Here is a 24,645-nt window from a genome sequence, read left to right as displayed (position 1 = left end):
TGGTCCAAGACCAGCACGTACACCGTAAGTGGACTTCTCCATCTCTTAGTCACGCTCAAACTCTCAACGGAGTGTCTAAAGTGGGTTTCAAGGTAAGAACCTACAAGCCCTAGAACATTATGTGCCTTCAAGTACAATGCCCATGTAAGACTAGTCACAACAAGCAACATACACTCATAGTCTAACATCCTTCTGTGAAAAAAACAGCATAACCAAACCATTGCAGTAAGAGTAAAGAAGCTAAATGCACGAGTGAGGATAAACACAAGAAACAATGTGAATTACCAATAATAGATCAATGAAAATGGACATCAGCTACCAACATGATTTTATCTTCAATTTTTTCTAACAATACAAGAAACCATGGCATAACATAGCAAAAGAGGTTCAACTGACAAAGCTAGAAGGTCCGAAACACAACAGTCACACTTACTAATGTAAGTTATTTATAGCATCTACTGAAGTATATTGCAGATATATCATCAGATATGGATGCTTAGCAGACTCAAATTCACCAGCCTGCCCAAGCATTCTCCCTCCTGATTTCTTCCTCTTCCTCAGGAGTGAAGTCGTTCTTGATGTTAAGTAAGTTACGAATCTCTTCAGGGGTCTTCCCTTTGATCATGTCAGCAAGTGTCTGACATGTCAGGTCAATCAGGCTCTTTATTTTTAAATAGTTGGCAGCCTGTAAAGAGACAAGGCACATGATTTAATGCAACAGCAATAGATACTTAACCTCTATACAAGCTCTCAACAACAACATAACAAGTGAAGTCCCACAAAGTGGTTTGTGGGAGGGTAGAGTGTACGCAGTCCTTACCAATACCTCGGAGAGGTAGAGAAGCTGGTTCCCAAAGACCCTCTGCTCAAGCAACTCCAAGCAGTAATAAAACAAAAAAGAGTGGAGAAACACGGAAACAAATAACAAAGCAGTAACAATTAACCATAACGACACTTGCAGGGTGAAATCACCTAAACATAGTAAACCTCATATACAAGCTCTCAACAAAAAAGGGAGGGTCCACTGTAAATCATTAAATATTAATAGCAATAACTAAAAAGAAATGGAAACCAATAAGTAAGCCCAGTAACAGCAGTATGCAAAATTTAACAGTAAAATAACACATTCAACAATAGTAAGCCACTCTACAGATTCAAAATGCCCAGGAAAGAACTCAGGATGTTGAAGAGAGAGGCATATCAGATGTGTAAACAAAATATGCGGCAAACATGTACATATGGCATTTATTTTTTAAAACAATAGGCAATAAACTAAAGAATGACTACATGTTCTAAATGTAAAATATATGCTTCACTCTAATTACAAGCATGTTTTAGTTTTATTTCAATTTTAGTGTTACAAAAAATCTTCTGAGTTCTTACCCAATGTTTTAGAATTAGCCACTATAGTACTGTACTGTTGTACTAAGCAATATAATCTTCACAAACGGCAATGTTTTTTGCCACCTCCCACTAGCAACAAGTACTAAGCGACTCTGTCACGAGGTTAAGACAGAGGAGGAAGAATCACCTAGTGTTTTCTGTCTCCCCAGGGAATCATAACCTAATATCTCAACCACTTCATTAATCACCAAGCCACACCCTTAGCTGCTATATGACACTTCTATAGGAGTCGCATATTTAAATCGATTAGAATTTTAGAATATAAAGAAGTTATTGACGTTTGCCTCTTTCTAGTTGTTTAGATTAATTTAAGAATAAACAATCATGCACACCAATAATTGAACAATCCCACCGACGTAATCAGAAAACATAGGAATCAATTAAGATATACATGAAGATTTAAAAAGGTCCAAACCAGTATGAGATTGAAAAGGGTGCTCTGATCAACTTTGACGAATTCAGCATCAAAAGTCTTCAGATCCTCTTTAGCAGTGTTATCTTCAGCTTTAGAAACCTCCACATGGCGCTTGCAATATTTGATGACCTTGGCTAAGATCTTGCCAGTAACGTTGGGTACAGGAATGGTGTTGTTAGCGCAGTCATCCTCAATCATATGTTTAATCGTCTCCGATTCTAGCGCCACCGTCTCATCGACCTCAAAACTCTCTCCGTTGAAGCTCCTCAAAATGATCATCTTTGAAGGAGACTTGTGAACCAATTAACAAACCCTAATTGTAGGCTAGAGAGAAGAAAAAGAGGCAAGAGTAAGAAAACCTTGTAGGATTTACTACTTTTATTTATTTATATTCATTTTTTTATATTATCCCTTATTTAGAAATGACAGCTTCTTGGACAAACACAACATTACAAAATTGAACCAAAAGCTATTTAAATTGTACTGTGATGCATTTAAAATTTTGCTATTTGTGGCCCTATATGATAAACTATTAAATTTCATTCATTTTTTGGGAGACATCTTTATTTTGAAATATCACACGTGTTTTTATTTGCTTATTCATTATACTTGCTACAAAATATAGACCTTGGCTTTTAATGTAGGCAGATACATTTCTGAAAAAAGAAACTGCACCAGAAGAACAAATGAAATGGAGGAGTTCTCAGATTTTATCGAAGATATGAATCTCATTGACCTGCACTTAGAAGATGCAAAAATACACATGGTTCAAGGGGGGCCTCCATGAAGCTGCTTCAAGAATTGACAGGATGTTGATCACTGCAGATTGGGATGATAGTTTCAATAATATGAAACAGATTCCCCTGCAAAGGATTACTTCTGATCACACTCCTATTGCTCTACAAGGGGCATCCTGGGAAAAAAAAGGAATAGTTACTTTAAATTTGAAAATTGGTGGTTGGGTAATGAGGGTTTTATAGACAGAGTTAAAGGTTGGTGGAATAGCTTCAGCTATGAAGGAAGACCTGATTACGTTCTGGCCTGTAAGATGAAAGCTTTAAAGAACAAACTCAAAGAATGGAGCAAGAGTGAGCAGGGGAATCTTGGGTCACAGAGGAATACTTTGCTAAGGAATTTGGCTGCTTTAGAAACAATTGCCGGGATAAGAATGCTTACCCATGAAGAGACAACAAATAAAGGTGAATTGTTGCTTGAGTATGAACATTTGATTAAGAAAGAAGAAATTTCTTGGAGGCAAAGATCAAGGGCACTATGGCTAAAGGAGGGAGACAGATATACTAAGTTTTTTCACAAGGTTCCCGATGTTAACAAAAAGTACAACAGTATAGACCAACTTTGTGTGAAGGAGAAATAATTCAGGATAATGCTAGAATTGAAGAGGAGATTGTGGAATTTTATCAAAGCTTATATACAGAAACATCATTGGAGACCCACTTACCAGTTCCAAACTGCCCAGTTCTATCAACAAGGGAAAGGAGAGTATGCAAGGAAGTTGAGGAAGAAGAGGTTGAGATGCCTAAAGATGTGCGCTACAGACAAGGCACTAGGGCCTGATGGTTTTACCACGGGATTTTTTATCAAATGATGGGAAGTGGTGAAATATGATATAATGAATGCTTTTCATAATTTTCATGAGGACATGTTTGAAAGGAGCTTCAATGCTACCTTTATTAGGCTCATTCCAAAGAAGAAAGGTGCAAAAGAGTTACAGGATTTCAGGCCAATAAGTTTGATAGGTATTATATACAAAATCTTCTCTAAAGTACTCGCAGAGAGGTTAAAAGGAGTGATGACAAAACTGGTGGACTCACAAGAAATGGCCTTTATTAAAGTTAGGCAAATCATGGATGCGGTTTTGGTAGCTAATGAAGCAATGCGATCCAGACAGAAGCAAGGAAAACCAGGGATTCTTTGCAAACTTGACATAGAGAAAGCCTATGACTATGTCTATTGGGCATATCTATTGGGAATGCTAAATAGGATGGGGTTTGGACAAAAGTGGATAAACTGGGTAAAATTTTGCATATCCACCGTGAATTTTCCAATTATCATCAATGGCTCACCAACAGGGTTTTTCAAGGCACAAAAGGGTCTAAGGCAAGGTGACCCTTTGTCACCATTCTTATGAAGGTCTCAACAGCATGGTCAGAACAGAAAATATGAATGGGTGGTTGAGAGGTTTCAATGCATCAAGAGAAGCAATGGATAATTAGGAGGTGACTCATTTGCAATATGCAGATGATACCCTATTTTTTGTGATACAGATGAAGAACAAAAAAATTTTGAGGGTGATATTTGTTCTCTTTGAAGGGATGTCAGGATTGCACATCAATTGGGGTAAGAGCTTTCTTTATCCGATCAATGAGGTCATAACCATGCAATCCGTAAATGCAATTCCGGGAGGAGAGATTGGTAGTCTACCAACAATGCATTTGGGTATGCCTTTAGGAGCAAACTCAAAGTCTAACGAAATCTGGAACAATGTGGTTGAAAAATGTGAGAAGAAATTGGCAAGGTGGAAAAGACAGTACTTATCACTAGGGGGTAGATTAACCCTCATCAACTCCGTGTTAGATTCCTTGCCAACTTATATGATGTCTTTGTTCCCTATACCAGCAAAAATCATTAGTAGGCTAGACAGAATCAGGAAGAAGTTTTTGTGGCAAGAAAATAAAGACAGGAAAAGCTACTACTTGGTCTAATGGGAATCTCTGATAATTGACAAGAAGTTTGGAGGTTTGGGGATAAAGAATCTGGATACTCGTAGTAAGGCACTCAGAATGAAATGGCTATGGAAGTATGCCAATGATAAAGCAACACTATGGGAAGAGTCATAGAAGCTAAATATGAGGAGGAAGACATATGGATGACTAAAGAAATTACAACTTCTTATGGAGTTAACTTGTGAAGATCCATCAGAGATCTCTGGAATGAACTGAAGTGCTTCTTCAAGATCAAGGTAAACAATGGGGCTAAAACTAAGTTCTGGAAAGATGAATGACATGAAGAAGACAATTTAGAAAGCTTATTTCCAGATATTTACTCATTAGTACTACACCAACAGAGTACCATGGCAGAATTATGGACAACAGAGGGATGGAGATTCAACTTCAGAAGGCAACTCAGTGATTGGGAAATACCAAGATGGCAGAATTCATCAACAAGATTGGGCAATTTAGTGGGTTGGGAACGGATGAAAATGAACTATGGTGGAAGGGAGATGAAAAAGGCACATACAAAGTGAGCAAAGCGTACATGAAAGTGAACCACTACCAACAGCCAAACAGTTGGCCATGGAAGAACATTTGGAAAACCAAAATACAAAAAATGACATAAATAGTCCCTTAACTATAGGAGTAGGTCTAAAATGTCCCCTTAACTATACATTTAACATATATAGTCCTTTAACTATTCAAAAACTTGTCAGTTCTGGTCCCTTAACTATACACTTACCGGTTTTAGTCGCTTGACTATAAAGTTACTGATTTTAGTCCTTTAAGTATTCAAAAACTTATCAGGTTTGGTCTTTGTCCATTTCTTTATCACAAATAGATTTATATAAACAAAAATATTCGTAAAATTAAATCTCCATTTTTAAAGTTGTTTCTCTATCCCCGCCCTTTTTTCTTCAAACTACTATTATAAAAAGAACAATAACGTCAAAATAAAATTAATGGGGAAACAAGATATAAGTCCTAATTTTATTCAATGGAGGATAAAATTAAGCATACATTCTTTATGTAAAATAAAACGAATAGAATAATAAAATTGATCTATTTAAAAATAATTAAATTTTTTTACAAATATACCATTTTATAAATTACAATTTCTGACCGCTCAATGAAGTCGTTGGAGTACAAACTTTGAATTTAACAGTGAATAATTTTTTTCTTTTTATAATAAAGTTTAGCATATTCAAGTCATTAGTAGCAATAAATATGTTTCATTTTATCCTATATTGAATAAAATTATGACTTATATTTTCCTTGCTCGTAAATTTTATTTTGAATCATTAAGGTTAAGGTTCTTCACATAAGGTTAATTTGAAGAAAATGAACCAGAGAGAGAGAGAAACAACAGAAAAAATTGCCAAAAGATTTCATTTCTCAAGAAATGGATTCCGTTAATATGAACCTAAGATATTTATATTACAAAATGAAAAAAGACCAAACCTGATAAGTTTTTGAATACTTACAGGACTAAAATCGATAATTTTATAGTTAAGGGACTAAAACTGGTAAGTGTATAGTTAAGGGACCAAAGCTGACAAATTTTTGAATAGTTCAAGGACTATATTCGTCAAGTATATAATTAAGGGACCATTTTAGACCTACTCCTATAGTTAAGCGACTATATATGTCATTTTCTCAACCAAGATACCACATAAAGTGGCATGCTTGTGTGGCTTTTGGCAATGGAGGTAGTGCTTACCCAAGAGAATCTAATGAAAAAGGGATAAATTCAAGCCCTAGGTGCTTCTTGTGTGGGAAGCAGGCAGAAAATGTGAATCATCTATTCCTACATTGTAGAATCACAGGACAACTATGGAGATTGTTTTTGAACCTCATAGGAATAGCAAGGAGCATGCCTGGGAAAATTACAGAGGTTTTCACAAGTTGGGAACAAGCTGGGTTGTTGGCCAAGAATAAAGGCAGGTGGAGGATAGTCCCAGCAAGCATTTGGCGGACAATATGGAAGGAGAGGAATTCTAGGTGTTTTGAGAGCACAGAGAATAGTATGCAACAGATTACACTTAATTGCATCTTGCTACTGTGTTTTTGGTGTAATCGGTTACTTTTAAATGATCCTGTCACTATTATTGATGTTTTAGACTCATTATAGACATAGGATCATAGAATCATAGATGTAGGTAGTACTTCGTAAATATGGGGCTGCTACAACTCTTGTAAGATTCGAATTCTAACATATATAGAAAAAGTTACAGTTTCAAAAAAATAAATATAGACCTTAGCTTTCTCTTTCTACTTCCCACGGGTTCAAATATCTCTTCATCTACTCAAAGCCCTTTTCATCTTCCATTTTCTGAAACTGTTGCTGCAGTTTAAGGTCTTTCTTCTCCCTTTGTTCTTCTTCTCTCTTCAATTTTCTTTGTGCTCAAATGATAAAATGAGAATGGCAGTTCTTATTATGTATTTTGATTCTATTTTTTTGTTTCTTAGAATATGTACACTTAGCTATTTAAACCCCAACAGCTAAAAGGAATAATTAATCTGAGGTTCTCTAGATTCTCTTTTCGTTTGTCTTACTTTCAAACAAGATATCACAATCAGCATAAAACTTAATCTTCTGTGCAACTACTAATGGAGAAGAAACTCCTGTCCATTGTGCATCATTCCAATGACTGTGCAACATTTAGTAAGAATTAGCAGGCATTGAGCCTCAACCAATACCACCACTGTGTTTGGAACTCTTTGGCAATCCAACCCTAGAAAACGCATCATCATCAGACTCTTTATGTGTTGTCACACAAGAGGAAGTCTGATTTTCCGGTGAGATTCAACCAATTGCCGGTCCGTGAGAGGGAGTTCAGCGACTCTTTGGCAACGTTCATTTTTCTTTGGAACTCACCTCCTAAACTCAATCCAAGTTCCACTGCTTTTTGACAACTTTCCGACTAGGCAGTCCACTTCTCCGGCAAGTACCAATACATGATTTACATAGGAGAGATAAAGGACATAATTCGTTAGGGATAACATGTCAGCATTTCATTCGGCTATGCTAGTTAGGAGTTTTTGAATACACTAAGGGCGGGAAAATTTGTTAGTGGCAGTTGGTCTCAGCCAAGTTAGATGTGATCCAAGTACAGCTATATAGAGAAGTAATCCTCTTTTGATTGATCATGAATACATTTACATTTATCTCAGTTACAATCTTCTTCTTCTACAATTCTCTTCCCCATTTATCTCAATTACATTTCACTCGAGTTACTATGTAGAGTTCCTGTATTAGCTTAGAACTCTCGAGCTTACAATTGAGCTCCTGGAATTCTTTTAACAGTGGTGTAAGAGCTAGTGAATCCTTCGCATCAATGGCGAAGGGCACTAAGGCAATTGGAGAACCAACCAGTGGAAGCCCTACTTCAGAGGTAGGAGAAATGTGTGAAATGCAGAAATTGGAGTTTTAGCAGGTAAAGTTTCATCTCTGAAAAAATTGGACCAATCAGTAGTCGAATTGAAGAATCAATTAGCAGCTTCCGAGAGACGCAAAGGTATAAAACTCCATAGGAACAGGAAAAAGTTCGTTCTCGGAATGGCCATTAAGAAGAAAGGGTACAAAGGGGGAGAGAAAGAAAGGAGTCCTAACTATTATAAATCTCACCACTCGAATTGCTCTATGGTCAAGATTCAAGAATGGAGGTCTTACGATTTAATGGCGAAGATCTGAAGTCATGGTTGTTCAAGATTGAAGAATAGGCATCTCATTGAGACTCTCATTCCCTATTCATACAATCTCATATTTGTGGCGTTCTTTTGGGGATGCAATTTTCATATTCTATTATCTTATTAATCGTATGCTATCCTCGGCTATCCAAAATATTATGTTTTCTTTTCCTTCTATCTTGTGTCTTCGAGTTCGTGTGGTTTGTTCACTACCTTCCTCCATATATAATAAGTTAGTTCTTGTGCCCTTAAATGTGCATTTCTAGGTTACTAGAGGACACAAAGGGGATATCAATGCATTCACCTGATCTTCGAGTTAGTGTGTTTTGTTCACAACCTTCCTCCATGAATAAGATGTTAGTTCCTTTTGCCCTTAAATGTGCATTTCTATGTTACTAGAGGACACAAAGGGGATATCGATGCATTCACCTGATCTTCAGCGATGCCTTATGTTTGTTGATGTTACTTCCTTTGAAAACCAGCATACTTCACGAATCCAGGTGATCACTTAGACATTTTGGAGGTTGTTACTAATTCCATCTTTTGGAGATTCAATATCTATCTTCCCTTCATCATCACCTAAAACTCCAATTCTTTTATCTATAGCTCCAGTTCAATCACCTACAAGGCTACAACTCCGGTTCAACTTTTCAACTTTCTACAACTCCATCATTCTTGATTTATCATTGCCTTCAATGTCCAACATCACGAACAGATGATTCAAGTCTTAACTGAATCCTTAGCCTACTAGGGACTTGTCTTTCACTAGTCCACCGATTACATTTTCAGTCCACTCGTAACCCCTATCCCCATTATATTTGTTTGACCTATCATAGTTTATTATAGTTTCATTATGCCTTTGTGTAATCTTTGTCCTCTATATCTATCCATGAGTCCACAAGTGAAACGCTATGTTGTCCTGAATGGCAATAGGCTATGGTCGAAGAGATCAAACTTTGTTGTTTAGCATCTTGAACTAGACATCCCTTAGAAGATATTGCTAAAAGATAATCAATTCCTAATGAAATGGATGTAGCAGTAGCTTGTTGGAACCCCATAGATTTTACTTGATCTAGATATGTGATGTATTTTTTTACATGCTAGTGGCACTTGGAAGCGTGTTCCTCTACTTCCAGGTAAATCACTTGTTGGTTGTCAGTGGTTGTATCCCGTCAAAGTTGATTCAGATGGTCTAATTGGTCGACTTAAAGCGCACCTGGTCATCGAAACTTATACTCAAATATTTGGACTTAATTATAAAGATACTTTCTCCCCGTGGCTAAATAGCATTAATTGACTTCATATATCCATGATTGTTTATTCATTAGCCTCTTTATTAGCTAGATATTAAGAAATCTTTTATCCATCGTGATATTGCTTGGCAGAGTCTGAGGTCTTGTATGCCAAATGTGTCAATCCTATATGATCTAAAATAGACCCCTTAAGCACAGTTTGATAATTTAGCATGGTCATTCAAGAGGTTGGTATGACTTATAGTGAGGCCGATCATTTTCTATTGTATCGACATATTTCGTACAATTTGAAGGGGAGCCTTGGAGTACCTGGAAAAGTTGTTACCATGAGACTAGGAGGTCACGGGTTCAAAACTTGGAAACAACCTCGGGCAGAAATGCGAGGTAAGGCTGCGACAATATGCCCTTATGGTCAGGCCCTTACCCAGACCCTGCGCATAGCGGGAGCCTTAGTGTACTGGGGTGCACTTTTTATACTTCTCATTATTTGTGCTTTTAAGTTGAATCAACACCTCTTCCAACATTTCCATATGAAGGACCTAGGCAGATTGAGGTATTCTCTAGGCATTGAGGTCACACCTCCAAATTAAGAATTGTCATCTCATAGTGGAAGTTTGCCCTAGACATTCTTAAGGAGATAAGTATGACAAGTTGTAGACCCGTTGATACTCATATCGACTTGTAATAGACAAATATGAAAGGTTGTTACCTCACAATGCCTTCAGGATCCAAATCAGCATGACACCAAGAGAGCATACTCTCAGAAACTGTCACTGTTGGATCCATTGCATTCCTGTGAAAGATCAATATTGGTCATGAAGGGGCTAACTGTGAGGTCTGGACATAAGCATGTCAGCGGTGCAGTTCAGTATAAAGTTACCTTCATATTTCTATATACAGGTTTTGCATAGAGGTGATCTATGCCAAGAATATAGCGATCAATCATTCCAGCAGAATTACATGCGGGTCTACGATATCCTCTAACAGAACATTTTACCTGCAACTCGATCAATTAGGAATCGAACTGATCATACACAAAGTGGTAACAAGGGACCAGTCATTTTTAAGGTTTTATTGGATTATAGTGACAAAAAGCATCTATAGGATAAGAATTGATCACAAAAGTTCTTGACTTCGAGCAAGGGTTTTACATGCTACATCCAAGGTAGAAAAATTAGTACTGATATAACTTATTAAAGCAGTAATGACTCATCACATTCATCTTTTAAGTTTCTGAAGAGTTCTTAATGTGTTACTTGGAGCCACTCACATAGCCACATTGTTTTATATTTTAGAATATAGTGCTAACCTCATAAATAGTGCTTCCAGTTGACTGCGACACACTGAATTGCCAGTTGGGGACGTACAGGCCATAGAACAACCCACAATGTATAGCAGACAATAGAGAACATGTTACACCTACAAATGAAGTAAAATGTTGTTAGGTAAAACTAGAGATAAAGATAACCATAGAGGACAAGAAATAACACTATATAAAAAGATTATTGATACTAAGACTGCCAACATCATTGCAGTTGGACTCACTAGTTCTCCAATAAAAACACACAAAATTTCTACTGTTTTGCCTATTTAACTACCTGTTGATAACCAATGAGGCCTAATTCAAGTAGTTAGGTTGATACCTTGTACCAACATGTCATGAATTTGACTTGCACATCGACAAGCTAAATAATTATCTAATTTAAAGGGGATTAATGCCTACTTACGAGAAGTTGTTTTCTCATAATTGTTAAATGAAGTTCACAGTATGCATAACAAGACACACTTATGGTTCCACTGAGGAAAAGAATCTGGCACACGAGTAAGATTTTGCTTGGTACAATAAGAAATAGTTAAAGCTCTTGGTTTATCTCAATATGTTCCATTTACCAAAAGGAAAAAGGAAATCAAGCGTTATTAAGATATTTATTTTATTTTCTTCCTTCTTAGTTTCCAAAGCAATACCTTCATGATGCAGAAACAGAAGATATATGTAGTACTCCAAACAATTGCACAATCAAAATAAAGAATCTGCCTGAAACTCAGGGATGTAGTTGTCTTACCATTGCCAAATTTAATTTCTGAAAAGGGCAACTCTTTTCATCTCTTGACATGGAAGCCATATCTCGCACAAAGCTGCTATAATATCCAACAGCTATTCTCTGCATATATGAAAAGAAATGTTTAATATTCTGAACAAATAATCGAAATGAACAGGTTACATGCATAAGTTCTTCATCTGCACCTATCTTTTGACCTAGTGACTAGTAATCCTTCTAACAAGAAAATGCAGACTTATATAATAATCAGGGAAACCAGGTTAGATTCTACTCTTGAAGAATCAGCATCTGTCATAGAAATAGCTAAATAGTTAATCCATATAAGCAGTTCACTGAAACTAAGAAGAACCACACGAGCAATACCTCACAGGCTAAAGCAGAGGAACAAGGAACACAAGCGAAAACAGTCTTTAGAGGTCTAACTAAGGACTTATGAACCACTTATAACATAGGTGTATGCAGGAGGGGGTCATCGGGTTCACGTGAACCCATGCTTTTCTCCCAAAATCATATATAATAGTGTTATGTTTCTTAATTTATTGTTAAATATAGATGTGTGGACCCACACACGAAGTATCATATAATGTGATGATGATTGGGTGCACCTCTTAGTGATATTAGAAATTTGAATTTTACATCTATCTAAATTCTTTTTTCTAAAATTGGATAACACCTCTCTAAGAGGTTATTGATAGCACTTTTGGCGTTTTAATTAATTAAGCATTTTGATTTTGGACCTATAATTTTAAAATTTTAACTGTTTTCAATGATATGAACCTAAATGTCAAACTGATTAGATCCACTTTTTCATAATAGTGCACCCATCATCTCGAAATCCTGGATACCCTCTATCTTAGAAAGAATAAGAAACATAGCTACAAAGCAAAGGAAATCGTTGGAGGCAATGTGATGACACTCATCTCAACAGGAAATGCTAATGAAACTGAAACGGAACTTATCTTGTAGCTAATCTAGTCATTTCATACCAGGGTAGCAAAAAAGCAAAAAAAATAATATCAAAATTACCTGCAAAATTCCCATCCATCGTATTCTTTCAATATCTACACCATAGGTTAAACCAGTTACTCCATGCAAGTAACCCCCTGAAACAAAACAAATGTGGAATCAGTAATGATCCATTAACATCAAGTTAAGATATCTCATACAAGAAAACGATATACTATGAAAAATATCAGAAGACAACAGTAGTGTTAGAATCTCGTAAGTATTCTAGCATCTTGTAAATATAGTATAGCTTGGTTAACTCCTGAAATTATGTATTCTGATTTTCTTTTTTTGTTTCTTAGAATATCTGAATATGTACACTTAGATATGTAAACCCCAACTGCTTGAAGGAATAATTAAGCTGAGGTTTTCTAGATTCTCTTTTTGTTTTCTTACTTTCGAACAGAGCTCGCGTAAAACTAAGTCTTCTGTGCAACTACCAGCGGAGAAGAAACTCCCGTCACTGCGCATCATTCCAGTGACTGTGCAACAATTAGACAGAATCTGTGGGGTTTAGGCCTCAACTATCACCAACACTGTGTTTGGAACCCGTCGGCAAACCAACCCCAGAAAACCCATCATCATCAGACTCTTCACGTCTTTTTAAACGCCAGGAAGAAGTTTGATTTTCTGGAGAGATTCACCTATGTGCCGGCGCGTGTGAGGGATTCCAGCGACTGCATAGCGACGTTTATTCTTCTGTGGAACTTGCCTCCTCGATTCGACATCACACATCTAAGTTCCACTGCTTTCTGACAACTTTCCAACTAGGCAATCCACTTCTCTGGCGAGTACTGATACATGATTTACATGGGGGAGATAAGGGATAGAATTAGTTAGGGATGACATGTTAGCATTTCAGTTGGTTATGTTAGTTAGGAGTTAGTTTCGGATACTCTAAGGGTGGGAAAGTTCGTTACTGGCAGTTAGCCTCAGCCAAGTTAGATCTGATCCAAGTACATCTATATAGAGAAGTAATCCTCTATTGATTGATCATGAATACATTTACATTTGTCTCGATTAAAATCTTCTTCTTCTACAATTCTCTTCCGCCATTTGTCTCAGTTACATTTTAGTCGAAATGCTCAGTAGATTTCCTGTTTAGCTTAGAATTCTCGAGCTTACAATTGAGCTCCTGGAATTATGTTAACAGTAGTACCAGAGCTATTGAATTCTTGGCATAAATGGCGAAGGGCACTAAGGAAATTGGAGAACCAACCAGTGGAACCCCTTCAGAGGTAGGAGAATTGCATGAGATGATGCAGAATATGATAGCAGAAATTGGAGCTTTAACAGGTAAAATTTCATATTTGAAAAAATTGGATCAACCAACAGTTGAATGGAAAAATCAATTAGCAGCTTCTGGGGAGACTCGAAGGAATAAAACCCCATTGGAACATGAGTAAAGTCCTTCCTGGATCGGCCATTAAGAAGAAATAACAACGGGAGTGAGGGAAAGGAGTCCTAACAGTTACAATTCTCACCGCTCGAATTGCTCTATGGTCAAGAATGGAGGTCTTGCGATTTAATGGAGAAGATTTGAGGTCATGGTTGTTCAAGATTGAAGAAAAGGCATCTCATTGAGACTCTCATTTCCCAATAATACAATCACACATTTGTTGTGTTTTCTTGGGATGCAATTTTCATATTCTATTATCTTATTAATCACATGCCATCCTCAGCTATCCAGAATATTATGTTTTCTTTTCCTTCTAGCTTTTGTCTCTGAGAGCATGTGGTTTGTTCACAACCTTGCTCCAGAAATAATAAGTTAGTTCCTCACTTCCATGTGCCCTTGAATGAGTATTTCTAGGCTATCAGAGGACACAAAACGGATATCGATGCTATTCACCTGATCTTCAACGATGCCTTATGTTTGTTGATGTTACTTTCTTTGAACCCAACCATACTTCACCAATCCAGGTGATCACATTGACATTTTGGAGCTTGTTACTAAGTCCATCTTTTGGAGATTCACGTATTATCTTCCCTTAATCATCACCTACAACTGCAATTCCATTACCTATAGCTCCAGTTCAATCACCTACAACTCTAATTCAACTTTGAGTCCACAAGTGAAGCGTTATGTCATCCTGAATGGCGAGAAGCAACAAGCTATGATCGAAGAGATGTAATTTTTTACATGCTAGTGGCACTTTGAAGCTTGGTACTCTACCTCCAAGTAAATCACTTGTTGGTTGTCAGTGGTTGTATCCAGTCAAGGTTGATTCAGATGGTGAAATTGGTTGACTGAAAGCCCACCTTGTTATCAAAGGCTATACTCAAATATTAGAACTTAACACATTGAGATCAATTGTCACTTCAGCAACAACAAACAAAATGAAATCCCACAAGTGGGGCCAGAGAACGGTTAGAGTGTATGCAAACCTTACTTCTACCTCAATGGGAAATTTCCAAAAGATCCCCGGCTTAGAGATAAAAAAAAATACATTTACGATAGATGTCACAAAAAATGTGAGTCAAGTGATCAACTTGTAGATATTTTCTTTTTTTTTGATGAAGTAAGTTGTTTCATTACCGGCATCAAGAAGATTCAAAGAGTACAAAAGTAGATATTCTAGCTCCGTTACATGATAGCAGTTAAGACACGAGTGCCAGCCACAAATTCAAAAAAAAAAAACTAGAGGAGACTTAAAACATAACTATGTCTGGCCTAGAGTTAAAGAGCCAACAAAATTTGAGAAAACAGTTGAACTATTCACCAAGTGTATCATTGATTCTCGTATTACCTACATTTGTAATAATCTTGGTACATGATTTATACGCACCATTTTGAGGGGGAGTTTTAGAATTTCATAGATATTCAAGAGTATTATAGGATCCAGTAAATATTGTATATCTTGATTTACTCCTGTAATTTGATTCTCTTTTCTTAGAATATGTACACATAGTTATTTAAACCCCAATGGCTAGAGAGAATAATTAGTTTCTCTCAATTCTCGTTTCGTTTGTCTTACTTCCTAAATAAGAAGAAAAGGTCATCAAGAGCAAAGCAGGAAAGCCCTTCATCCACAAAAGAAAAGCATAGAATCCAAGAATTTGTATCCTAGCTAAAAACATACGTCAGAAGATGTATTCTATTATGTTACTTGGTACCGTAACATCTTCAATTTTGACTATTTTCTGATGATGCTTTTCCTCTCAGGAATTAAACTACAGTACCTTCACGCTGAACATTGTCTTCTCGTTGAGCTTAACCTACCTGTAAATTTACACTCTTGTTGATTAAATATCTCTCTTTCTTCATGTTGTTTGTTGTCCATTGTGGAAGGCCTTTAAACCTGCTTGGTTTATTGAGATCGAGAACTTTCTTTGAATGAAGCTCCTAGGTTGTACAGAAGCTGATGGACCAAGGCTCAAAATGCCGAACAGAGACGAGCAGCTGGTCTTTTAAATGTAGCAAGTTCTCAAGAAGAAAAACGTTCCATCATTTAACTTCGTTTTATTTGTAAGAACTGGAGAAATATCCTATCTAGTATACCACAAAATTAAAACAGACTCGTTTGTTGCAGTGGATGGGGTATAGAAGTTCCATCTCAAAAGACATATATACAGGCTTATAGTTGCAGAATATTGTTAAGCGGTTGACATCAATAGTGAGCCGTAACATTAATTTGAGAAATTCTAGTACACAAAATTACCTTGAAGGAAAATGCCAAGGATAAAAAGTTTCAAGGTCCTAATCACAACTTTCAAGGTTGCCCCAGTTCTGTCTAAAACTATCTGCAGGTCTGAAAGAGGAAAAGGTTCAGAAAGTGCTAAGAGCAACACAACCACCTGGTGACAGGCATGATCTTACTAAGATGATTTAACTATAAATTGACAGCACATAGTATAGATATTATGATGCAAATCTGACCACTACGCATCATGAGCCTATATCTTTCATAATGATTGGGTTTATGTCCGCAATTTTATCTGAAGATCAAAGTATAGATACCTAATTTACAACTCAAAGTATCGATACCTTATTTACAATTACCTGTGAAACTCTAACAACAAAAGAGGAAAAAAGGCATTACAAAGTCTGCCAAGCGGACACCATTCCATGGGGAGTGAGCAATGCTGGGATAAACAGAACCAGATAATCCACAAGCATCATAAGCTGAAAGCAGCAAACAAATTAAAATCATAAGCTGTAAATCGGTTCCTTCAAGCGTGAAGGAAAAGAGAAGAACTCTATCTTAATCTAAATGTGTACAAGGAGAGTTATCAGAATCAGTGTTACAGAAACAAAAGCAATCAATCGTAACCTTAAAGAAAGGTGTTGAGTTATAAAGAAGCATCTTTACAATTGAGTTTGAGAATTGTTATCTATAGGAACAGATTCAAGTGCAGTTACTAATTAGCACGAATAGAACAATCTAAAGATTTCTGAAACTTAAAAGAGGTGGCAATATCATCTTTGTGAATGTGGTTTCAAGGTTTGATTTTAAAGATTGCTCTGAGATAGATACTTGGGTTGACTCTTTCCTCTAGAACCAGGGGAGCATGAGATAAAAAAGGAGATCCCTATGTCCCATCAACAATGTGATGGCTTTCTGCTAAATTTCTCTACTATTTTCTTCTCTCCATTTTGGCCTATTGTACTATCAAGTTAAGGGAAAAAGAAAACAAAAATTCATTTTTCTGTATTCCGTCGTTTTCTGGGCAGGTTAAAAAGCAGAAAAAGAGAGAGAAGTTGTGGACTAAACCAACTCCAGGTTCTGATATTCCAGAAAGCAGGAAAAATCCTTCAATTTTCACAACATACATACAAAAATCATAATCATGCCTACGGAGTTGTCAAGATCAATACATTCAAAGGAACAAGTTTGAATTTCATTTCAGAGCAAACAAAAGAATCAACATCCACAGCTGATCGACAGCTTCGTCAAAAATTCAAATTGCAGAAATTCTTCTAAAAATTGGCTATTCTAGGCAGAATCTTAATCTGTTATCTCATCAGTAAACAAAATCGTCAAAATAAATTTGCTTATAAATTCGCAGAGACCTCGAAACACATGGAGATAAACAATACGGGAAGAAGGTGTAGTAGTTTTCCTTTGAGTTTCTCAGCAAGCACCTCTGCCATTTCTGAGCTCCCAACTCAACTCTCCGCAAGCAGTATGACAGAAGTTTATATTACTATATTGAAGATAGAGGAAAAGATAATTTTATGCTTTGCAACAGGAACATCTATGAGGTGGAGCCAATTAGTTGACCAACAGTACGGGTGTACATGACCCTTTGGGTTTTTAAAGCATAATACATACGCATTATTCTTTAACTTGGTATTAACTTACAATTACGGTTTTTAATTGGGTGTTTATAATACTTAAATTTGTTTAAAATTAAATAAATAGACATATTCATTTTAGATTGTACTCTACATGATAATTTTGTGTTCTACGTGTATTATGTCAGGAATGATACACATATCTTGTTTAATTTTATAAAAGTTTAAGTATCTACTTGTGCACAATCAAAATTAAAGAGTATAGTTGTTTGTTGAAACTAAGTTAAAGGTCGTGTTTATATATTATACATTTTTCAAATATCAAATCAAACCATTTACATAAAAAAAATTGTAAATTAAACCAAATTGATTAAACTCAGATTTTTCATCATCAGGTTGGTTCAAAATTTTCAAATACCAAATCAAACATTTGTGTCAAATTTTTAAATTTTTAAATCAAACCAAAGTAATAAACCTCGAATTTTTTTTCTTCAAATGTTTGAATTTTTTTTGGTTTAGTATTCATACAAACGTATAATTAAGTTGTGTTCCCAGTATTTCTTTAGTCCAACCAAAATACAGTTATTTACTAAATCATGATAAAAATAAGTATAAAAACATATTTAAAATTAGATTATGCATTTTGAATGTCTGAATCAACGCAAAACTAAAGAAATAAATATTCAACATTATTGTCATTTTTAGTGGTATTGTCATTTTAAGTGTTGAATTAGTTTATGGCGAGATGCTCTTATGGATCCTTATATTTATATGAGTTTATATTCGAAACACTTTTACTTAATTGTTTGTCAACCTTTCCCTATGTGTGTAGCTCCTTTACACAAATAACATGTCATATGCATGTCACATATAATAATGTCATGTCATAATTATCCTGAAAAATATTCTTTATTAGTACTCCCTCCGTTTAAAAAAATAATCTCCTTTCCTTTTTAATCTGTTTAAAAAAGAATGACCTCTTTCTTTTTGTGGTAACATTTTAAAATCAGTTTTTCACATGGCATGTTTAAGGCCACAAGATAGAGGGACAATTTTGTACATTTAACCTAACTTTAATTTAGAATCATAAGATACAAAAGTCTTTTTTATACTCTTAAACTCCATGTCAAGTCAAACCATGTCATTCTTTATGAAACGGAAGGAGTAACTAAAATTAAATAAAAGGCAAAAACAAATAAATTTCTATTAAAAAAATATTTAAAAATTGATTTTCTTTCTCCCTTTGATTTTGTGCACTCCCCCCAACCCTCAACCACAATCACGAATTGATTTCATTTTTAGGATTTGCTATGGTTCTTCTTCCTTAGCTATCAATGTTCTTTGTTGAACGTCTTTGTTTCTAACAAATAAGTTAACGAGTGACAAAAGGAAGGTCAGTGCTCAATTCATGAGGCTTGTTTCGATTGTCAAAATTGATTTTTCTATGTGAAGAAGAAGAAATACTTACAGCTTGAATGTTGAAAGCATTTGTTCATCATGTGAATCGTCATGTTCGCTTAAAGGAAGAAAAAGATGAAGTGACCAAATTTGTGCCAAATCCTCCACCATTAGCTTCTATTTTTTGCAACAACTATTAGTGAAATTAGACTCTGGCTCACTTATGAGCAATCAATAAGGTTAGTTTTGTTTATAAAGAAAATCCCGCAGTCATTGACGATAGAGGTACAATGGAAGAAATAGGGAGGTGATGCAGTGAAATTAACGGGACGGTCTGTCGTTTTTGTGTCAAAATTATAACGCATAACGTGATTCTAGGGATAATAACACCAATTACTAGAACGTTAAAATCTGATGTATTTGTTTTTAAGTTATTTGTCGAGATTAGAACTATGATAAGACACCTTCATTTATATAGTTGAATGTCACTTCCGTTAACTTGTCTTCCAAGATATTTAACTTTTTTTGTGGCAGATTGAATGTTTATCACGCTTTGTTCCAATTTGCATTATCATTAGAAAGTAAGGAAAGATTGTCTTAAAAATTTTCTATTTTCGCTGGTAACCTTGTGCTGAGCTTGCTCTTGTGATTTTTTCTTTCTTTATATTTGTAATTACATTTTAAGAATGTATTTGAAAGATCATTTAACCTCGACCAATATTGCTCAAAATATACTTTTAACAAAAAAAACCTAAAATATATTTTACAAACTTTTAATTGTAAAAATATTAATATTGTTATTTTGGCTCTCCACTAAATCAAAATCTGATTTATTTAATTAAATATTATTTTAATTATATAATGACAAAATTTAAATACCAATCTTCGCATTTTTATTCATTAGTTATTTTCTTCTAATTAAATTTTCTTAGTTATAAACTTGAATTACTTAATTGCTTCTACTTAGTGAGAAGAATAATTTCATCTTCTACAAATTAATGTCAAGCATTCTCTTTTTGAAATGTGTATCCCATAACTATTAATTTAATTTCAATATTTTTATGAGACAAGAAAGACATTTTAAGGAAGTTAATCATAAAGTGGCGTGTCTATATTTTTGTTTTTTGCTACTTCGTATTAGCTTTTAAAACAAATATAAATTATATATATCTAAATTATAATAAGAGGAGTACTAAATCCAAAAAAGTTAATTCTTATGAATTAACTATACACTATAAACATTTATCATTTTACTTTTCATATTTTTATCGTAAATCAAATATAATTTTAAAAGAAATTATGTAATTTTTTAATAGTTTTTATTTATAGTTATGGAGTACACGTGCAATACAATTGCCTAAATACTAGGGTCATGAAAAAAACAGCCACAGAATGAGGCTACAGGAATACAAAATACTAGCATCATAAAAAAAAATAGCCACAAAATAATAACAAGTAAACATAAGTTCTAACAAATCATCATGTCACACCCAAGTAGAGTTGTGCAGCCACTTAATGAGGAGATAAGACCTGAGAAGAATTTCTCATGAATACACAACTCTTATCTATGATTAACATTGGTTCTTCTCATAATGCCCTACTCATTGGCCCAAGACCATCACACCGTATCGCCACCAAAGTGTACTTCTCCATCTCTTGGTCACGCTTAAACTCTCAACCGAGTATCTAAAGCAAGCTTCAAGGTAAGAACCTATAGGCCCCCTAGACCATTATGTGCTTTCAAATACAATGCCCTTGTAAGACAAGTCACAACAGGTAACATACACACTCTAGTTTAACATCCTTTATGACAGAAAACAACACAACCACATTGCAGTAAGAGTAAAGAAGCTAAATGCACCAGTGAGGATAAATACAGGATTTTGCAATAATAGATCAATGAAAATGGACATAAGCCACTAACATGATTTTTATCTTCAATTTTTTCTGAGAACACAAGAAACCATGGCATAACAGAGCAGAAGAAGTTCAACTGACAACCGAGAAACAACAGTCACACACTTACTAATATAAGTTATTCATAACATCTACTAAAGTATATAGCAGATATATCATCACATATGGACGCTTAGTGGACTCAAATTCACTAGCCTGCCCAAGCATTCTCCCTCTTAATTTTTTCCTCTTCCTCAGGAGTGAAGTCGTTCTCGATGTTGAATGTCTTATATATCTCTTCAGGGGTCTTCTCTTTGATCATGTCAGCAACTGTCTGACATGTCAGGTCAAGCATGCTCTTTATGTTTAAGTAGTTGGCAGTTTGTAAAGAGACAAGGCAAATGATTTAATACAATAACAATAGATAATTAACCTACAAGCTCTCAACAACAACAGCATACCAAGTGAAATTCCATAAAGTGGTGTCTGGGAGGGTAGAGTGTACACAGTCCATACCAATACCTCGGAGAGGTAGAGAGGCTGGTTCCCAAAGACTCTCCGCTCAAGCAACTCAAGCAGTAATAAAACAAGAAAACGAGTGGAGAAACATGGCAACAAATAACAAAGCAGTAACAATTTAACTGTAACAACACCTGCAGGATGAAATCACCTAAACATAGTAAACCTCAAATACAAGCTCTCAACAAAAAAAGGGAGGGTCCATTGTAAATCATTAAACGCTAATGGCAGTAACTAAAAAGAATAGAAACCAATAAGTAAGCCTAGTAACAGCAGTATGTAAAATTTAACAGTTAAAAAACACGTTCAACAATTATAAGCCACTCTACAGATTCAAAATGCCCAGGCAAGAACTCAGGAGGTAGAACAGAGAGGCATATCAGACATGTAAGCAAAATGTGTTGCAAACATGTCCTTATAACATTTATTTCTTTAAAAAAAAGGCAACAAACTAAAGTATGACTATATGTTCTAAATGTGAAATATATGCTTCACTCTAATTTTACAATTACAAGCATGTTTTAGTTTTATTTTCAATTTTAATGTTACAGAAAGCTTCTTAGTTCTTACCCAATGTTTTAGAATGAGCCACTATACTACTATATTGTTGTACTGAGCAATAGAAATTTCACTAGACCATGACAAAGGGAAATGTTTTTTGTCAAATATAACAGACAAATAGAACTATAAAAGTAGCAGTCAAACGCCATTTTATTACTTCAAACAACTACAACCAACTGCGATATATTGTATACTACAACAAAATGACTACGCATAGAAATGTCCTTGTAGACAAATAAAGTGGAATGGATATAGATCAAATATGATCTAGTTTGGGACAGAGACATAATTGATTTATTAGTTTATTCATGACCACCCTAATAAACTCACTGTAACCAATGAAGCTTAGACATGAGTAAACTGGAGCAGAAACTCAGTCTATGGAAGAAGCATAAAAAAAATTCCAAGTAGATGGGACATGGTAGTCGGAAGTAAAAGTTGAGTTGATAAACTACCATAGATCCACAAAATAACAAAAACTACCAAACTGATCACGGAAAACTAATAATCTTCTAGTTGATTTTATATGGAAGGGTGCTTGACTGGGAATGAAATTTAATAAAGAATAATAAAGTTCTAACACATAGAAAAGTACTTTTTAAAATTGCTCATTCTTTTTTGTTTTGATACTAGTCGTTTCTTTTTCTAAAATGGCTTATTTTTTCATGCTTTAATATGTTTTACTACAACTGAGGGTCTTTGGGAAACAACCCCTCTACCTTCAGAAGGAGGAGGTAAGGTCCCAGACCCCACTTGTGAAATTACACATGGTATGTTGTACATATTAACAAATAAATTTGGGGATTTAATAATTTATGAAGTTCTACCAACAAGAAGACATCTTTAGAATAGACTAATGAACAAAACACTGTTGAGATTAATAATATACACAACTACCAGCAAGGAACAAAAAGAAATAAAGAAAAAAAATCAAGCCAAAAAAGCACTTCAATAAGTCTGAATGTGGTGTCTGGGCCAACTTTCACGCACTTCTCCTAATTCCACGGATACCTGCCACCTACTACCAACAATAAGTACTAAGTGACTCTCTCACGAGGTTAAAACCGAGGAGGAAGAATCACTTAGTGTTTTTGGTCTCCATAGGACATCAGAACTAATATCTCATGGTTCTCAACCACTTCAAAAACCGTCAAGCCACACCCTTAGCTGCTATATGACACTTCTATAGGTATTACACATTTTATTCGACTATAAATTTAGAATAAAAATTTATTGACTTTTGCCTCTTTCCAGTTGTTTAGATAAAATAATTGAAGAATAAACAATAACAAACACCAATAGGTTAACAATCCCACCGACATAATCAGAAACATATATAAATCAATTAAGATATACATAAAGATTTAAAAAGATTCAAACCAGCATGAGATTCAAAAAGGGTGCCCTGCTCAACTTTGACGAATTTAGCATCAAAAGACTTAAGATCCTCTTTAGCAATCTTATCTTCAACTTTAGAAACCTCCACATGGCACTTGCAGTATTCGATGACCTTGGCTAAGATCTTTCCAGTAACGTTTGCTACAGGAATGGTGTTGTTAGCCCAATCATCCTCTATCATATGTTTAATCGTCTCCAATTCTAGCGCCATCGCCTCATCGACCTCAAAAGTCTTGCCGTCAAAGCTCATCAAAATGATCATCTTTGAAGGAGACTTGTGAACCAATTAACAAACCCTAATTGTAGGCTAGAGAGAAGAAAAAGAGGCAAGAGTGAGAAAACCTTGTATGATTTGCTACTTTTATTTATTTATATTTATATTCATTTTTTATATTATCCCTTATTTAGAAATGACGGCTTCTTGGATGAACCCGACATTACAGAATTGGACCAAAAGCTATTTAGATTGTACTGTGATGCATTCAATATTTTGCTATTTATGGCCCTATTTTATTGGCTATTAAATTTAATTCTTTTTTTGGGAGACATCTCATTCTGAAATATCGTGTCTTTATTTGCTTATTCATTTTACTTACTACAAAATATAGACCTTGGCTTTCTCTTTACACTTCCCACAAGTTCAAATATCTCTTCATCTACTCTAAGCTTTCTTTATCTTTCATCTTCAATTTCCTGAAAGTGTTGCTGCAGTTTAAGGTATTTCTTCTCCCTTAGTCCTTCTCTCTTTAATTTCCTTTGTGCTCATATGATAAAATGAGAATGACAGTTCTTATTATGCATTTTGACTCTTTTTTTTGTTTTTTAGAATAGGTACACTTAGTTATTAAAACTCAAACGGCTAAAAGGAATAATTTAGCTGAGCTTCTCTAGATTTTCTTTTTATTTGTCTTACTTCTGAACATGATATAAGAATCAGCATAAAACTTAATCTTCCGTGCAACTACCAACGGAGAAGAAACTCCTGTCCATTGTGCATCATCCCAATGACTACAACAATTAGTTAGAATAAGCGGGCGTTGAGCCTCAACCAATACCACCACTGTGTTATGAACTA

General features: G+C 35.1%; 4 protein-coding genes across 12 annotated transcripts; 2 read left to right on the top strand and 2 right to left on the bottom strand.

The window, feature by feature from the left end:
- Positions 1–253: 253 nt before the first annotated feature.
- Positions 254–17,791, bottom strand: LOC101246287 (SKP1-like protein 1B). 9 transcript variants are annotated; one of them, XM_010329105.4, is made up of 11 exons: positions 17,574–17,791; positions 16,563–16,685; positions 16,222–16,311; positions 12,581–12,657; positions 11,558–11,656; positions 10,804–10,913; positions 10,375–10,491; positions 10,204–10,287; positions 2,556–2,732; positions 1,820–2,143; positions 254–685 (listed from the first exon to the last, which is right to left on the bottom strand). In XM_010329105.4, the coding sequence occupies exons 10-11, from the start codon at positions 2,096–2,098 to the stop codon at positions 512–514; spliced, it is 453 nt and encodes a 150-aa protein (XP_010327407.1). In that variant the 5' UTR covers positions 2,099–2,143; positions 2,556–2,732; positions 10,204–10,287; positions 10,375–10,491; positions 10,804–10,913; positions 11,558–11,656; positions 12,581–12,657; positions 16,222–16,311; positions 16,563–16,685; positions 17,574–17,791; the 3' UTR covers positions 254–511. The 9 variants fall into 9 exon arrangements, 8 of the variants coding, with proteins under 8 accessions (XP_010327407.1, XP_010327408.1, XP_010327406.1 ...); XM_010329106.4 differs by lacking the exon at positions 2,556–2,732 and having other exon boundaries at positions 16,548–16,685; XM_010329104.4 differs by lacking the exon at positions 2,556–2,732.
- Positions 2,569–3,194, top strand: LOC104649708 (uncharacterized). The gene is made up of 2 exons (XM_010329233.1): positions 2,569–2,781; positions 2,868–3,194. Exons 1-2 carry the CDS (start codon positions 2,569–2,571, stop codon positions 3,192–3,194), a joined length of 540 nt encoding a protein of 179 aa, XP_010327535.1.
- Positions 3,450–4,542, top strand: LOC104649709 (uncharacterized). The gene is made up of 2 exons (XM_010329234.1): positions 3,450–3,851; positions 4,105–4,542. Exons 1-2 carry the CDS (start codon positions 3,450–3,452, stop codon positions 4,540–4,542), a joined length of 840 nt encoding a protein of 279 aa, XP_010327536.1.
- Positions 17,792–20,709: 2,918 nt separating the features above from the next.
- On the bottom strand, positions 20,710–23,897 carry LOC101264381 (SKP1-like protein 11). Its single transcript, XM_069290031.1, has 3 exons — positions 23,529–23,897; positions 21,615–21,745; positions 20,710–21,495 (listed from the first exon to the last, which is right to left on the bottom strand). Exons 1-3 carry the CDS (start codon positions 23,830–23,832, stop codon positions 21,304–21,306), a joined length of 627 nt encoding a protein of 208 aa, XP_069146132.1. The 5' UTR covers positions 23,833–23,897; the 3' UTR covers positions 20,710–21,303.
- Positions 23,898–24,645: the final 748 nt, after the last annotated feature.

Source organism: Solanum lycopersicum, chromosome 10, assembly GCF_036512215.1.
Source record: "Solanum lycopersicum chromosome 10, SLM_r2.1".
Lineage (NCBI taxonomy): Eukaryota > Viridiplantae > Streptophyta > Magnoliopsida > Solanales > Solanaceae > Solanum > Solanum lycopersicum.
This window is presented reverse-complemented; position numbering and strand designations above follow the sequence as displayed.

Coding starts and splice junctions, on each gene's coding strand:
- LOC104649709 (XM_010329234.1), top strand. CDS start 3,450: ATGAATGCTTTTCATAATTTTCATGAGGACATGTTTGAAAGGAGCTTC. Junction 3,852..4,104: donor GACAAAAGTGGATAAACTGG/GTAAAATTTTGC, acceptor TTTGTGATACAG/ATGAAGAACAAAAAAATTTT.
- LOC104649708 (XM_010329233.1), top strand. CDS start 2,569: ATGCAAAAATACACATGGTTCAAGGGGGGCCTCCATGAAGCTGCTTCA. Junction 2,782..2,867: donor ATTTGAAAATTGGTGGTTGG/GTAATGAGGGTT, acceptor CTGGCCTGTAAG/ATGAAAGCTTTAAAGAACAA.
- LOC101246287 (XM_010329106.4), bottom strand. CDS start 2,098: ATGATCATTTTGAGGAGCTTCAACGGAGAGAGTTTTGAGGTCGATGAG. Junction 686..1,819: donor CCCTTTTCAATCTCATACTG/GTTTGGACCTTT, acceptor GTCTCTTTACAG/GCTGCCAACTATTTAAAAAT.
- LOC101264381 (XM_069290031.1), bottom strand. CDS start 23,832: ATGATCATTTTGATGAGCTTTGACGGCAAGACTTTTGAGGTCGATGAG. Junction 21,746..23,528: donor GAATCTTTTTAAATCTTTAT/GTATATCTTAAT, acceptor TTCATCCTGCAG/GTGTTGTTACAGTTAAATTG. Junction 21,496..21,614: donor AGCCTCTCTACCTCTCCGAG/GTATTGGTATGG, acceptor TTGTATTAAATC/ATTTGCCTTGTCTCTTTACA.